The sequence below is a fragment of the Perognathus longimembris genome, chromosome 11, assembly GCF_023159225.1.
Source record: "Perognathus longimembris pacificus isolate PPM17 chromosome 11, ASM2315922v1, whole genome shotgun sequence".
Classification (NCBI taxonomy): Eukaryota; Metazoa; Chordata; class Mammalia; order Rodentia; family Heteromyidae; genus Perognathus; species Perognathus longimembris.
The window spans coordinates 50,498,315-50,515,597 of record NC_063171.1 but is presented as its reverse complement, the minus strand read 5'-3'; the positions used below and the strand labels follow the sequence as shown (position 1 = coordinate 50,515,597).

The window sequence follows — 17,283 nt, the reverse complement described above, 5'->3', positions numbered from 1 at the left end:
GAGTGTGAATGCTCAAGGATGCAAGTATCTTTCAGTGGCTTATATGAGTGTGCACCTGTTAGCTATTTGGAACAGTTTTCCTATCATATACATACATATACATATATATGTGTGTATGCATGCATATATGTATATATATGCAGTCATTTGTGGGGCTTGCACTCAGGACCTGGGGGCACTGTCCCTGAGCCTTTTTGTGCTCAAGGCTAGAGCTCTACCACTTTGAATCACAGTGTCCCTTCTGGTTTTTGAATGGTAAACTGGAGATAAGAGTCTCCTGGGGATGTTTCTGCACTGGGCCAGCTTTGAACTACAATCCTCAGATCTCAGCCTTCCTGAGTAGCTTAGCTCCTGTTATATTTTTAGGTGTTCCACTGACAAAACCTTTTCAACTTTTTCCATTTTAATAATAGTAATGAAAACCAAATTCAGTTGGTTTGAAAGCTTTTTTTTGTAATATTAACTCTAGAAAAAAATCTTTTAAAATTCCAGCAAATAAAAAATGAAGGAGAGAATATATAGATGCATAATTATAGAAGCAATACATTATATGATAATTGTTGAGGTAGATTTTGATTATCTACTTAATACATAGAAGAGAAAATGATTTTACTTTCTCTTTAATCTTGAATTATTTTCATCAATTCATTACTTTTACTCCAATTACTTTCCCAAAGAATTTCGACAGCTCATAAGAAAAGACGCAAATATAACAAGAACAATGACATAAACACATTGAATTTGTCATCTTGTGATAAGAAAGTAGGTGTTGCAGCATAAAACCAATAGGAAAAAGGTGTACTCCACATTTGCATGGAAATCTGAACTTCAGACCTGACAGCTGATAAAGAAGGAAACATGCCACAGAGGTGCCATTATTTAATGAAGGCTATCTGGTTGTTGGAAGTGAAGGGATATTACTTAGTGGTCTGCAGGGTACAGAATCAAGACCAGGGAGTTTTTTTTTTTCTCCATTCTTCCTGAATAAAATATAGGTTAAGAGGAATCATCTGACTTCTAGAACTGGGCATTTTGTGGAGGCTTTCATGCAAGTCTGAAGCTGAAAATAAAATAGCTGATGAGAGAAAGCTTCAAAGGCAGAAACAAAGCCTACATGAACTAAAGGCCAAAATGTCAACCTCTGTATTTAGGCAAACCTTCATCAGAATTAGTCTAAATATAGTTCACTAACTATTATCAAAGTCCACTTTTTGAGCTCCCAGAGAATCTCTTTCTTTTCTCTCATTTTTACTTATTTAGTTAATCTTGGAAAACTGAGGATTTGGGGACATAATCAAAATATGTATGATGAGTTTATTAAAAGAACAGAGAGCGTGTTTCAGCATTATGGAATGTACTTTGATAACTATGTAGTATAGAAAAAGCTATAGAAAAATGATTATGGTAAACACTTATCTTTGTGTTAATAGCTACCAGTTTTTAGGTTTTTGAATTCTCTAAGAATTTAAGTTTTCAGGGTCTCAAAACACCATTTCCAAGTTGGTATGTGGTGATTAGCATTGAATGATATTTTTCATAGTCCAATAAGGATTTCCAAATATTGACAGTTTAATTTCTTTCAAAGCCAAGAAAATTTCATGAATGAGCAACACAATGGATAGTGCAGTTCAAATAAGAGAATAGACATATACTTCTTGTCAACGTATCTTGTACATAACAGATATTCAATAAAATTGGAGCAATAAATAAACAGGTAGCCATGACAATGTACTTTTTGCTAATTTCTCTAAACACTAGAAAGTTAGAAAAATCTTGGTTTCTTATTACTTTCACCTGATTCTCCAGCTAATGGACATAAAGAACATGAGAATAACCAACACTACACATTTGGAAGAACAAGTGTGCTTTAGCTTTTGAAAGTGAGGCAGATGTAGAGTAATTTTTTTTATTAATCAGTCCATCATGTCAAAGGATTTGCTGTTTGCCACGTTTAGCCTAAATTAGTTTCTTCCCATCTTAGAATATGAAACAATAATAGGGAAATAAAAGTAATCACAAAAATCCGCTTTTATTAATTTTGGAAATGCAAGAACTGGGGAAGCAATATATGCAACATAAAAACGAAGTTCAAAGTGACAAACATGCAGGAAGTTCCTGCTTCAAAACCAGAGGATTAACTGTACTACTTTTGACCACCAGTCCTCTATTCTGTATAAAACAGAAACGCTGAGGGTGTATGAAAATATACAGAAGTCAGTACTAAGAACTAAATATTTAGAACCAATGAAAAAGACATTTGCATTGGTGAAAACAAAATAATCATGAAGCATTATTGAAACTTGTAGATCCAATTTTCCCATAAAATGACATTAAATCTATTGATTTAAATATGCTCTGCCCTCATTTAAATATTCCTACTTCTTTCTTACACAGAACTCCTTTGAGGATTCAAGTTGAGATTTTAAATTCTAAAATCCACTAACTACCCAAAGATGTTTGGCATGTAGTATTAATTTTAATATTTAAATACTCTATTTTTTAAGGGGCAAGGATTTATTTTGACTCATTACTTCAAAGGATTCTGTTCTCCATTCCCCACTGGTACTTATTAATTAAATGATTAAAAAAAATCCTATTCTAAGATTTATCTGGATAAATTGACCAGATTGCATACCACAGTGTTACTTCCCTTTTTGTGTCACAAGGTTCAATATTTTTACTCTTACTCTAAAGAAAAACTGTTTTCTTCATTAAGGTTTCTTTGTATATACTCTGTTTAAATCTCCTCACCCCTGTATGTTGAATAGCATGTGGTTTGGGGCCTCTGTAATGAGAACATTCATGAACAGATGCCAGACAGAAAATGAGATCAGGTTGGCTTTCCTTCCCCTGAATTTGCCTCTAATCCTCATCCTCCAATCCCAGAAGCTGCTGGGACAATGAGAATACCCAGAATGCCTTGCCACAACTCCCATGGGTCAGTCAGAAGACATTGCCTATACTGAAGGAGAAAGTTCTGCTTCCCAGGAAGCAATTGTAATTTGAAACTCGATATTAAGATGAACACCAAGTACATACCATTTCCCATGCCCTCTCTTGGAGGGAGACTATCTGGACACCCCATTTTGAGAGGTATCAGGGTATCTTCTCTGTCAGGCCCTTCACTGGGCACTTTTTCCATCTAAGACATTACATCTACAAGATAGACGAGACAGAGTCTTTGGTCTTGAGAAGGTACAACTTGCACAGGAATGAAAACCAAGTGAGCAATGAGAAAGGAAGGCTTCGCAGATGAGGTAACATTTGAGGCTGCTGAATGAACAGAATTCCTCAGGAAACAAATGAAGAAGGCTTTTATGTTCTGTCTAGATTTCAATGGACATTGCAGTGTCTTTCTACCTTACTCTGCAAGAATCTAGGTTTCTTGGTAAACTGTTATGAAAAGCTGAAAGACAGATAAAACCCACTAAGGAGGAAACTTATCCAATAACTGGAATACCTTATAATTTTATTTACCATATTAACATAAATATGTGTAAACAATGAGATTTCATGTAAAGAGTAACCATGGTAAGCTAAATGCAAAGGACTTCTCACTCTGTGGATGATGAGATGTATCTTTCCATCATGGTCTGGATAAAACTTATGCATAGTCTCCTAGCAAAATTATGAACACTTGGGAATAGTATTCATGTTAGTCAATGGAATAAACTGTTCAAGCACTATGAGTATTACTTAAGAATGTCTCTTAGCCTAGGCATACACACACACACACACACACACACACACACACATATGTATACATATATATGGGGGAAAATGACCAGATTCTTTAAAATATGAAATATTTGGGGTTTAGTTTTGATGTTTATAAATGATTTTTAAAAATAAAACAATTTGATTAGTTGATCTCATTACATATGTGTGTACCAAGTAGGTTTTTACCAAGGAAACCTTGAGAGAAACACAATCTGACTGTTCTTGGCCTAGGGAATCTGTTTTTAAGGAAAAATGGTTTATCTCATGTTTTACACAAGGCAGAGGTTTAATAGGCAAAGAAGTACCACCATATTTAAGCTGAGGTGTGAAGAAATTTGCCCTTCCCGCTAACTATAATTTCTACGTTCAGCCATGGCACACAAAACAATCATAAACACATGAAAGAAAGGCAATAGAGTTAGGAAAGGATGTCTATTTCTGGATTAAAAATATCAGCATTTTCAGCAGCTAGGTGACTTCATTTCATTAATCATATGTTCTCAAGTCTAACACAATCTTAATATATTTTTACAAAGTGCAGGTCTGCCAGGTGCTAAGACTGCCAGCTGCACATTAAAATATTCTTGTGTTGTTTATATTTATCTGGTTGCAAATATTGAACACTACACTGACCAAGTTGGCTGGAACAAACATCTTTTATTAACACATGTTTAACAGGATTTAAAATATTCATAGGAAATGTGCATTATTATCATTTGGCATCAGCACACTCGATTTTTAAAAATGCATGGAACTGGATATTGGTGGCACATCAATGTAAATGACAAATTATTTGAAAAAAATCTATTAATATTCCTCGCACCCCTTTGTCTGTCCGTGTGAACTTTGTTTTACATGCAGCATTGGCTCCTGATTGTAGCTCATTTCCTACCTAAGTTTCTCTTTTTGGTTTAAGCCACGTGATGGGCTTGATGAACATCACTGTCATGAAAAATCACACTAAAACTATTGCCATGGGTGACCTATTTGGGCACAATAAAGTTTTGAGGCTGTAGCTGATGGAGAGAGGTACCCATTGAAAGTAGGAAATTTAAATGTGGGCATGAGATGACTTCTCTGTTTCATTCTATAAGATGATATGTGGAATTTTTATATTAAAGATTGTACTTTGGTGAACAGGAGGTGGCTGGCCAGGATCAAGTCTGAAGTGTGATGGAGCTGTCAGCATGGGTGGTTTTATAATCAGTGCTCTGTATTCTTGACAGAAAAACTGCTTGTGCCCAATGCCAATCATTCAAGTCTTTGTCAACTCAATTGCACATCCTTTCAGAGTTGGCATCCATCTCCCCTGACATCCATAATATAGAGTTCACTGTCACCATCTCTTAAGGGCATGTGTGCACTGGGAACTTCACCCTCAGGGGCATATGGTCAGCTTCTGGCTCTTTGATACTTTGTGTGACTTCACAGTGTACGAGAAAAGGAGAGAAGGGACCAATTCATCTGTCTCACATAAAGTAATAAAACAAAAATGAGTCGGGTGCTAGGTGCCAGTGGTTCATGCCTATATTCTAGCCATTGAGGAGAAAGAGATCTAAGGATTCTAGCTCTAAGCCCAGGCAGGGAAGTCCATGAGCTGTGGCTCAAGTGGTAGAGAAAGCTGGAATGGAGCTGTGGTCAAGTAGTAGAGTGCCAGCCTTGAGCAAAAAAGTCTAAGGCACAGTGCCCAGATCCTGAGTTTAAGGCCCTGTACCAGTACACACACACACACACACACTCACACACACACACATACACACACCCCTAGTGAGGCATCTTGAGTTAGCATTTGCTGTTTAATTAAATGTTACTCATTCTGAGAAAATAAAAATGAGGAGTTAGCAATTCATCTCAAACACAGGCCCCTAATCTCACAAAGATGACTGGCTCTCTGCATGAAAGGTCTAACCACATACACTATGTGAGCCTTGTTTTATAGTAAGAAGAGACTCCAGTAAGTTTGATTAACAAAGGAGGATATGCTAGGTGGTCATTTGCAATGGTTTGGACTTTGTTTATGTGGGCATCGTCCCCTGTCATGGGCAGGATGTTATGGGGCCCATTCAATAAGGCCTATGAATAAGTTACCACTTGCGAAAATATGAACATTGACTTTTCTCTGTGGAAAGCAGAAACAATGCCAAAGAAAGAAAGCTTTTCCTTCCTAGCTTTTCCAACCTGCCATTCTATTGAGCCATCACCTCTGCAGTGAGCTGAATAATTATTTTCAGTTAATCTTTCTTGAGTCATATCAAGCATACAGTTATGCCTAAGAAGGAGATTAAGCATCTATCTTCAAGAATTTTTTTATAGAATGTATCTCTTCCAAAAATCTATTTGGAGTGTGAGCTCTCCAATTCATAAATCTGAAAAGGTTTGATATCTGACTTCTCAGATTATGTACTATGATTCCTAGGTCTGAGACCAAAAGAACATATTGGATATATCCTTGCAGATCACCTAACTTGCTCCCCAGGAGCAATTTCAAACTGGGGAAAATAGATTAAGTGTCATATATTATTGTTCATAATGTTTTTTCAAAGTGAAATAAAATTTTAAAATAGTTCTCATTCTGTCTCATTGTATATGTTATCATCACAAAAATAATACAATTAGAAGTATAAAAAGAACACAATTTACCTAATGCATAATTAATGTTGTTTTAAACATGATATGCTTAATGTCTAGCATTTTGAAACACACTCAGGTTCTCATTAGATATAAAACCAGAATGGCAAGTGGCCAACAGAGCAACATTTCCTAAAATGCCTGTGATTATAAGACTTGACAAGATTATCCCTAAAATCTCATTGCTCAAAGATATAAGGTCCTCATTCCCTCACTGTGTTGTGATTTAATTCCCAACTTTTTAATATATGTAATATATTTCTCTTAATATACATTATAGATGCAACTAATAAAAACAAAACATATCAATATTTTTATTCCTAAATATGTCTTAGTTACATATATGTATAATTTTATTCCTAAATATATCTACACATATAATCCAATATATATACATATTTACATATGCAAATATACACAAATATATTTACATGTATGTGTATATACATGCATATTTGTATATATATACATATATTTATATATGCAAATTCAACTTTAGTAAGAAATCTAGAGAGTTTTGTATTAGTAAATAAGGCAATCTCAAATCTATCATTTATAACCCATGAAGAATCTGGGTTATCAAGTTCTTCTCTCTGTCCTAGATGGTGTATTTTGGAGCTGAGTATAATAAGTACAATAGGATGGGGTGGGGCCTTTGTTTCCAGAGATGAGTGAATGGATTCTGTCAGCACACCATGATATAACATCCATATTTCACTTTTTTTTTCTGCACCTGTCAGAATTCCAACAAAGCAGAGGAAATTTGGTCATAGTGTTGAAGATAGCAACCTTCCCTTTTCAGGGCACTTAATGTACTCTTAAGGACAGAACAGAGTCATATCATGATTTAACATGAATTTCTTCTTCCTGTTTGCAAGCCAGCCCAACTCTCCTATAGTCTAAGAACACGTTTTTCTTCCTTCTGGAGAAACTGATCACTTTTATTCTGTCTTTTTCCCTGGAAAAGATTATATGGTGATTTAATGTCTATAGAATAAGAGAGGTTCATTTCCTTGTTTTGGAAAAATTTAAAGACATTTAAACTAATGAATGTGGAAGACATTTGGCTTTGTTTTACTTCCAACTACTTACTGTCCTCTGCAGTCATGAATGGAATCCAAGAACTGTGGATACTGCCAAATCCATTGGAGGCAACCAACCGAAACTCATACTCTGTGTATGGCTCGAGGTCTCTCACTTCATAGTTTAAGGATGCTGAAGGATGAGGAAATAATCTATAGGGGAGAAAGGTTAACTAAGAAGCTGTAAATATTGAGAGAAAGACATTGTGAAAATTCTCACTGCATAAAGTTTTCAGAGAATGCCAACAAACATTTAAGTACTGCCATCTGTGCCATCAACTTATGACTCTCTCAAAGTAGCTATTGCTTGCAGATTTGTACTCATGATATATATATATATATATGTATATATATATACATATATATATATATATCCTAGTGTTATTGAGGTTGATGTCCATGTAGAATTTGTAGAACAAATGGTAATATCTATTTCAATTTTCTAACCACGATTGAGGTCCACAGTTGTTATGCTCACTTATACCCTGGCTTCATGCAATACCTATATTCACAAAAAGCTTATCATAAAACAATTACTCTCCATGTTATATAAAAGTGGCCTTTTGCAAGACAAATTAGTATCCACTAGTTTGTTTGTGTGTGCTTTATTATTGGAACTCTTGAGAGATAACTGTTTGTTGCCAACGAGAACTGACCTATTCTTCAAAATGTTCACACATCTATTCAATAACCCAGTTGGTAGAAAGATACACAAAACAGAACGCTCACTCTTGAAAGCCATGGGTGGAGTAGCCAGGCCTCATCTGGAGTTGGTATCTGGGAGAGCCAGGGGCGTTGTTACGAGCTGGTGTAGACCAGACAACCTGAAGACTGGTTGGAGTGGCAGATGAAAGCCTGGGAGGCAGCAGGCCATCTGGAGCTGTCGGAAAACACAGATGAATTAGAGCAGAGAAAACTGTGGAGAACATATGCTGGATGGAGTGGAAATGCTTCATATACTGGAAAAACTGTTCCTCGGGATCAACAACAATGTTAAACATGGTCCATTTAATTTAACATTTTCATTCCTGAACTACTGTACTTTCTTAGTGTTTATTACAACACAAGGACATTAGTATTTCAGTCTTAAAAGGCAGCCCTGCAAATAGCAAGATGAATGTGTACGGAAGCATATTCCCACCTGTACTTGTTTTTTTTTTTTTTTTTGTAAATGAAAACATGGAGGGAACTTAGGGAGGCAAAAATTAAAGTAGCTTTTAAATTAAGTCTTTGCTCAAGAGACCAAGAAATAGAACAGAGAAAGTCCAGTTTCTTTTATTCTTTCCATCTATAACACCCATTGTCACTTGAATCATCCTACTGCATCTTCACACAATGGTTTTTCCCCTTGAGAAAATATTAAAACTCAATTTTCATGTGTATTTTGCAGTAATTCCTTTATACAATTCCTCTGCCCTTACTCAAATAAGCAGAAGATTTTTTCTTTTACTTTTCCCTTTTTGTGAACTTTTTATCATAAAGGTGAAGTACAGAGGGATTACAGTTACATAAATCGGGTAAAGAGTACATTTCTTTTTGGACAATGTCAACCTTGCCCTCACTCTCTCCAAGTTTTTGCCTCCCATCCTCCTACAAGTTGTATAGTTCACTTCCAGTATAGGGAGTACCACTGCTGCATTTGTTCACCATTTGCCTCTCAATTTCTATGCTCCACTTATTGTCCCAAAGACAGAAAATGAGCAAAGAAGACAAAAACAGCAATGAAGAAAAAAAATTCCTCTTGTATAGCATTCATTCCAAAGCTAGGTGAAAACTCAAGAACAAATTAAACAAAGACCATGTGGCTTTAAGAAAACTACCTAATGACTCTGAGCCTGTGTTTGCTGATCTTTAAAATAATGACAATAATTTCCCCTCCAAAATAGTTGTGAAAAACAGAGGGCACCTAAATATAACACTTTCTTTGGGACTGTGGAAATTCTTAGCTATCAACTATATTATTATTATTAATTACTAGAAGATAAGACTAATCCGAACTTCCCTTACGATAATTTCATTATTATTGTAATATAATTTACAATGAATATTCCAACCATTCTAATCTAACTTCCCTTTTATTTGAACCATAGACCCACAAAACTACAGATGAGTACAGTCATTGATGGAGGGAAAATAAGCAGTGATGGAAATAATGAAAAGTGAAATATCAGGGCCCGCTTTCAATCTCTTTTAGGTTTAATCTCATGTGCTATGTGGATTTTGGGGTCTCTACAATTCAGGAGAACCTGCCTGTGTATAGGGAGGCCAATGGATGGTCACTGATGGAGAGTAGAAGAATTAAATGACATGTTTCAACAACCTGCTCTAGGGGGGTTGAGTTCATCAATAATTCATTCATTTCTTCCATACACATATATGGAGGCTCCATTCTGTCCTGGCTAGGGTTTTTCATTTGGAGAGAAAACAGTCCCCTGGCCCTGTGGAGCGTATACTTTAGAGGAATGTTATCTACCTGGGAGAGGAAAAATGCTAGGAGAAGAGAGAGTGAAAAGGAGTGTGTAATTTAGTTATTAGATAATTATAATTTGGATGAGGTTAAAAAGGTCATAGGAGGGCCATGTCATTAGGTGACATTTGAGCAGAGTTTACGATGACATGAGGGCGCAGAGAACAGGAAGAGCAGAGCCAGTGAGGAAGGGAAAGCTCTTTGTGTGCATGGAACAGCAGAGAGGCCTGGTTGAAGTAGACCAAGGAAGAAGGAGGGAAAGGGAAAGAGCTTGGAGGGACAGGCAGGAGGTACAACGTCAGAGACCATGAAAGCTCTAGTAAGAGCTTTGTGTTCCATTCTTGGCGTGTCTGAGAGCCATTGCACAGTTTAGTACAGCAAATGACACAACAGGACCCTAAACCTGCCTACACTGAATTAAAGAGGATGGAAGAGTGGAAACAGTGATATCACTATGATAATAATTCACACATAAGATTCTAGTGGCTTACTTTTGAATGAAGAGTGAACGCAGTGAGATTTGTTCCCTTGAGTTGGGGATATATGTTAACACAACATATGAAAATGCCAATGTTCTCAGCCCAAATACTCAAGTGAATGGTACCACAATTCCTGAGAGGAGAAACACTTGGGGGAGAAATAGCTTAAGGCATTTCTGGAATTAATTATAGGCATAGTTCTGGGCCCATAGAGATATGGTATTTAAAGGCTGGAGCTTGATGGAATGAACTCGAGACTGAGTGAAGAGGACAGAGGAAAGAAATAAGAGGTCTGAAGCCTAAACCCCCCAAACCCACGAAAATTTTAGGGATAGTCTTTAATGTAAAGTAAGCTGAGAAGGAGTGATCAGTGAAGCAGAGGACAACTAGGAGATGGTGGATGGGTACTTAAGTCAAAGAAAGAAAGTGTGTTAAAATAAAAAAGGACCAATCAACTGCATAAATGTGAAGAGCACTGAGGGAAAAGGACACTTTGCATTTGGCCAAGCACAGTTTCATGACCTTGCCAAAAGCAGAACAAGGCAGAAGTGGGCACAACAGTTGGGTTACAGGTGGTGGAGAAGAGAATGAGGAGAAATGAGCAGATACAATGAGTGCAGACAATTCTTTTGAGGAAACTTTATTGTATAGAGGAGTTAAAAATAGACCAAGTGTTACCAAAGCTCACAGTACCAAAACAAGGTTTCCTAAGACTACTGATTGGGAGACCAACGTAGAAAAGGCAAGAGCAATGGCCGCAAAGTCCTCATGTGGTGACAGAGAGACAAACCAGAGTACCTGCAAACTGATTGCAGAGTCAGTGCTGCTGGCTGTTAAATAGAGCAAGGATACTCAATATGTTGTAGATGTAAGTACAAAGACTCAGATATAAGGAGGTGAGGTGATGGAACAACAACAAAGATCTCTGAAGATGTCCATTTCTATAGTGAGTACAAAGAAACATATCCACTCACTACCAAGCAGGAGGGTGAATTGGATGAGACAAGACAAGGTATGAAAGCATCCATCAAAGCATTGCGTGAGAGAAAATGCAACAAGATTGTTGTCAGGGTCAACTATTGCATAACTTAACTCTGAATCTTTTTGAGTTTGGAGAACATACATTTCTCAAGTCTTTAAAAATATTACTTTATCTGTGAATGCAAGTCATTTTGATAATGCTGAAGGGTTTTTGTTTGTTTGTTTGTTTGTTTGCCAGTACTGGGGTTTAAACGTAGGGCTTCACCATAGAAATTGGCTTGCTTTTTTAGACAAGGCTCATGCTCTCAGAGTTGAGTCATACTTCCTCTTCCAGTATTTTACTGGTTGATTAAAGATAAAGTCAGATTTGTCTGCCTAAACTGGTTGTGAAACAAAATCCCCAGATCTCAACCTCTGAGTAGCTAGGATTATAGGTGTGAGCCGCCAGTACCTGGTTTAATGTTGATTCCAAATTAACAAATCTCCTTGGGTTCCTTGATAACAAGTATAAACATATAAAATAAGCACAAACATATAAAATAAGCACTATAAAAATAACCCAAACTGGGGGCTGGGAATGTGGCCTAGTGGTAGAGCGCTTGCCTAGCATGCATGAAGCCCTGGGTTGGATTCTTCAGTACCACATATAGAGAAAAAGCCAGAAGGGGTGCTGTGGCTCAAGAAGTAGAGTGCTAGCCTTGAGCAAAAAAAGAAAAAAAAAATCGAAGCCAGGGACAATGTTCAGGCCCTAAGTTCAAGCCTCAGGACTGGCAAAACGAAAGAAACAAACAAAAAATAACCCAGACTGAAAATCCATTTAATATATAAGATGAAGCCATGTCTTTCTTGTATTAACTTTTATTTTATTGTTCAAACTAAAATGCCATGATCTAAATTTTTAATGAACATTTGTGATCAACAATCATAGTTTATATGCACACAAAAACTCTTTTATATTATTCCACTAGCTAGATGGAATACAAGAGTGTCCAAAAGTATACTCTATAAAAACGCTCAGCTCTCATGTATTCTCTTAGAGTGAGAAAAAAGCAATATGTTCATTAAAGTTGTCATAATTTTATTATTAAAAATGCAAATTTACAAACAAATGATGGTTTAAAAATCGTTTCTCTGGAATTTCTCATTCTATATGCTTTCAATAAGGCTGAATTCTGGAAACCTTTCTTTCCCCTCTGTTTAACCCCTTTTATCCTAGTTCTACTCCTTAGAGGCTCTTTAGCACGAAAGCAATAATGGCTAGCCAGCCATAATTCCACCTCTGGTTTCTTAACAGAAGAGCCTTGTATCTATCAGCTTGATATATTGGCTCCAAGATGCCATGTTGCTCAGAAAGCTTCTCTCAAGTTTAATATGACCCTCTCGGGGCAAACACTCCACAGACAAGCCCCTGAATCAACATATCTTGTCCAGTAAATACTAGTTCTACATGGCAACTGGATAAAACAGCTACACTATCTATAAATCCAAAGGAAGGAAGGTTTTTTTTTTTTAATAAACTTTCAAATTCAAGCTCTGTTGAAGGCAAAATTAACATAAAGCATTAAGTAATAAATCAAGGAGAAAACTGGTCTAGATAGTACAATGGTTTTGAGTATATAATTTGTTTAAAATTTTAAGTGATTGCCCTTTTGTTTGGTTTTCTATATAAAATAAATCCCCACAAAGAAAACAAAATTATTTACATATGCTCCAAATCTTATTCCATACAGATTTGCAGAACTCTACAGAACTCTGTGGGAGAGAGCTCCATAGGAAAAATAAAGATTTTCCCCCATCTAGCAGGTGACTACTAAGACAGTAAGAACCAAAGGAAGCAAGTGAAAATCCTGTACTTCCCTTATACTTCCGAACAACTTGGTAATGCTGTTTTTTTTCATGCATGTGCATTGAAAAACTGTAGAACAAAATGCTTCATGAAGGTCACCCAAAACCTACATGAATTTGTGCTAAGACTACTGCAGCAAGATCTTGCAGGAGTGGACAAAGGCAGAGTAGATAGACAAAGGGATAAGAATGTCTACTGTGCATTTTATAGGTAAACATGGCTGAAATAAGCATAATAGAATATGCTCATAGCATAATAGATCTATGGTGCTTTGGAGGATTCAGAAGTTAGAAACATCCAAGCAGCTTTGGCACTGCCATAGGGAGCGAGCTCTTTCAAAGAGCACATGAAGGTTAGTCGTGTTCTTAGCCTCACTTCCTGCCTCAGGCTCCCCTAACTCTTTCTGTGCTTTTCCAATCAGATATAATACCTCTTGTTTTACTTGGATGCTGACTAGTTCTCTAACTACCTTCTTTCTGCATCCCAAAGTAAGTTGTTCTGTTAACATAAAAGATACTTTATCTATGTGAATTCTTGCGGCATTGTTGAGTAAATTGGCACATATTGTATTACATATTTCTCCATCATTTTCTGAAATAGCTTTCATAGGAGTAAGGATTTTAAATTCTAGCTTCCAGAATGGAAAATTAAAGTTCAGACACATATACTGAGTCATTGAGTCATAAACAAATTGAAAACAGAAGGCAAGACTCGATTTCCAGTCACTCAACCATATGTCATTTTAAAAGATATTAATTATGAGGAATATGCAGATGTGCTAACAAATGGACATTCAACCTTGAACACAAGGATGTGCAAACACAGAGCATTGAACGATAACAAGTAGATTAAAATAGATTGATTGGCCACAAAATACTCTCGTTAGCCCTAACTCTTTAAACACAAATTGTGTGTCAGGTTCATAATTACAACCATTTTTCCCCTTGCAATTCTACTACAAAATTGTAGTGTTAGATCCTTGTACTGTCAAAGAAGCCATGACTAAGAAAAGTTAAATATTTTACCTGGAATTGTGACTGTTGATAAAAGGAAGATTCACTAGAACTGTTTAGCTCAAAGACACTGATCTTAATTCTGTACCATGAATGCACCTGTTACAGGAAGTGGTTTACAGTAACTACAAATATATGAAATAGATGTACAGATAAATAACTTATAAGAGTAAATGGATAGTCTCAATAAACTTTGCATTTCCTTTCTGACTAAAGCATGTTCTTTTTAAAAAATTTTTTACTATCTTTACCTAATTGTACATAGGAGTTGCCACATGACAAAGCAGTTTATGAATACAGTGCATATTGATCAGTCACTCTTTCAACATTCTCATTCACTCCTTCCCTCACTTTGCTTATTTTTCAGGATATGTATTGGATTATTTTGGCAGTTAACAAAACAGTTTTTGATCTGTATCATCCCTTCTTCCTTTTTCTCCTTTTTTTGACCTATCTCTTCCCTTAGTTTTCTCAATTCTGTGGGATATTCAATGAATTCTTGACTACATTCTCTCCCCTTTCCTCCTTGATTCAACTAACTCCCCCCCCCCCCCCAGGCTCCACCTCCCCTATCGCAAGTACTCATTTCCTGGTACTTATTTCTTGGGCTTGGACTTGGTCTTTCTAAGAATTATACTATTTGAGCTCTCTATAGACTATTATACTTTAACAAATTTGTATGTAACCACTTGCATGGTAAAATAAATCCTCAAAAAATCCAAGAGCCCAGTTAACAAATGGGCTAATGGGCTAAATCATATCCTTAAACAAGGATTCCTGGACTTATTTCACAGCAGGAACTCTGTCTCCTTATCATTTCAGAAAGAACTGCACATATAACTAACAATGGGAATTTGCCAGTGTTCAGGAATTGGTCAAAGTCCACTGAAATCTGCTTGGAAACAACGTCAAATTATCTCAGGAATACTAGTATTGGTTGGTTTCCTTCATTTGTCATCTATCCCTGTGTCCATCTTACAAATATGGGAAAACTGAAGTCAGAGGCCAGGCACCATGTTCGAAAGCAAATAAACATGGATGATGACAATTCTATGTTATGTAACATAAATATATATATATACATATATATATAATAACTGCATATGACTTATATAAAGAATATGTACAGTTTATTTTCAGGGCAGCAAATATTTAAAGGTATCTACTCTATGCCTGGCCTGTTGTATGAGCTGGAAAGTTAGTAGTGAACAATTAGAACAGTTTTTTGAAGACTAGCAAGGTGAACCACATGGGAAAAAATGAAATGGAGACAAAACTGTGGTGACTGTCAGAGCAGTGATTGCCAGAGAGTGAAGGAAGGGTAATTACTGAGTCACAGAAAAATACCAGTTCAGTGAAACCACTGTATATGTGTTCCAAAAAGTGAGGGGAAAATGTAAAAAATATTTCTTTTTACAAATTTTAATGTAATTCCCAATGTACTTTCAAAACATTGAAAACATAGAAAACAAGGCTAGGAAATGCACTCTATCTGATTTATGTAACTGTAACTCCTCTGTACATAACCTTTATGATTACAGTATGAAAATAAACCACAAACAAAGTGCATAATAATTTTTTTTGAAAAGACAGAAAACAACTGTAAATAGTAATGAGAAATAATCAGAACATTGTTACACAAAACAGAAGCTAAGTTTAGCTATTGTCACTAAGTACTACACTTTCTCAGTGTAGTTTGTTTGGGAGCCCAAACAAAAAGAAAGGAAGTAAAAAAAGAGAGAAAGAAGGAAGAAAGGAAGGAAGGAAGGAAGGAAGGAAGGAAGGAAGGAAGGAAGGAAGGAAGGAAGGAAGAGAGAGGCTGGGAATATGGCCTAGTGGCAAGAGTGCTCGTCTCATATACAGGAAGCCCTGGGTTTGATTCCTCAGCACCACATATATAGAAAACGGCCAGAAGTGATGCTGTGGCTCAAGTGGCAGAGTGCTAGCCTTGAGCAAAAAGAAGCCAGGGACAGTGCACAGACCCTGAGTTCAAGGCCCAGGACTGGCAAAACAAAAAAGAATGAATGAACGAAAGAAAGAGAAAGAGAGGGAAGGAGGGAGGGAAGGAAGGAAGGAAGGAAGGAAGGAAGGAAGGAAGTGAAGGAAGGAAGGAAGGAAGGAAGGAAGGAAGGAAGGAAGAAAGAAGGAAGGAAGGAGAAAATGAGCTACAAATCTATTCTTTTTTGTTTTGTATGTGTTTGTTAGTCATGGGGTTTGAACTGGGTCTGGGCAATGTCTCTTAGTTTTTCTGCTCAAGATTAGTGCTCTACCATATGAGGCACAGATTTACTTCATGGCGTTTTGGTGGCAAATTGGAAATAACCTCTCTGCCAGTCTGGCTTCAAACTGCAATCCTCATATCTCAGTCTCCTGAGTAGCTAGAGTGGCCATAATTTTTAAATTTATTTAGAAGCTTTATTTTATGGACATGATTGAATTTATAATGTGCTCTCAATACTAAACAAAATTATTTTAGAGTGTTTTAGTCTATGTTTTACAATTATGGGATTTGAATGCATGGTTTCTTGTACACTGTACCAGTGAGCCATAGGTTAAGCTATTAGTTTTTCTTAAATATAATGATGATAGTCAATCAATTACTTTTTCTGATTTCTAAAAGGGACCACCTATAACTCTCCCACCAAATAAGGAAATAGAACTCTATATTTAAACCAACCGTAATCACCTGATATTAGTTGTGTCTCTTTGTCTCATTTCTATTTTCTGCTGTTCTTTTTGATTCCTCAGGCAATTTTGGTCCTGAGAGATCCCAGAATTGGTTTCAGAGGGAAATTAGAAAAATGAGATGCATGACAGGTGATACAGACCCAAGCAGAAGAATGCCCCCTTTTTTAACGTCCTTCACAGTGTACTAAGTATCTAGTACAAAAACTCTGTTTAGGAACAGAATATATGCTTTAGATAGAATTTTGTGGAGAAACAAAACAAAATTTATCACTTAATTCTTATCTCAGTGGCAAAAGGAAGTATTTTAGAGTATATTTCATATTACCTGAATTTGGTATAGCACTTGTCTTTGGTCTCTCACTGACTTATTTTTATTGGA

General features: G+C 36.3%; 1 protein-coding gene across 1 annotated transcript in view; it reads right to left on the bottom strand.

The window, feature by feature from the left end:
* Ush2a (usherin) overlaps nt 1-17,283 on the bottom strand; it is a 618,626-nt gene that overhangs the window by 217,748 nt on the left and 383,595 nt on the right. Inside the window, exons 38-39 of the mRNA XM_048356772.1 lie at nt 8,160-8,310; nt 7,441-7,583 (exon numbers count right to left, since the gene is read on the bottom strand). Of these exons, the coding sequence (XP_048212729.1) occupies nt 7,441-7,583; nt 8,160-8,310 (294 nt within the window). The remainder of the gene's footprint in view (nt 1-7,440; nt 7,584-8,159; nt 8,311-17,283) is intronic.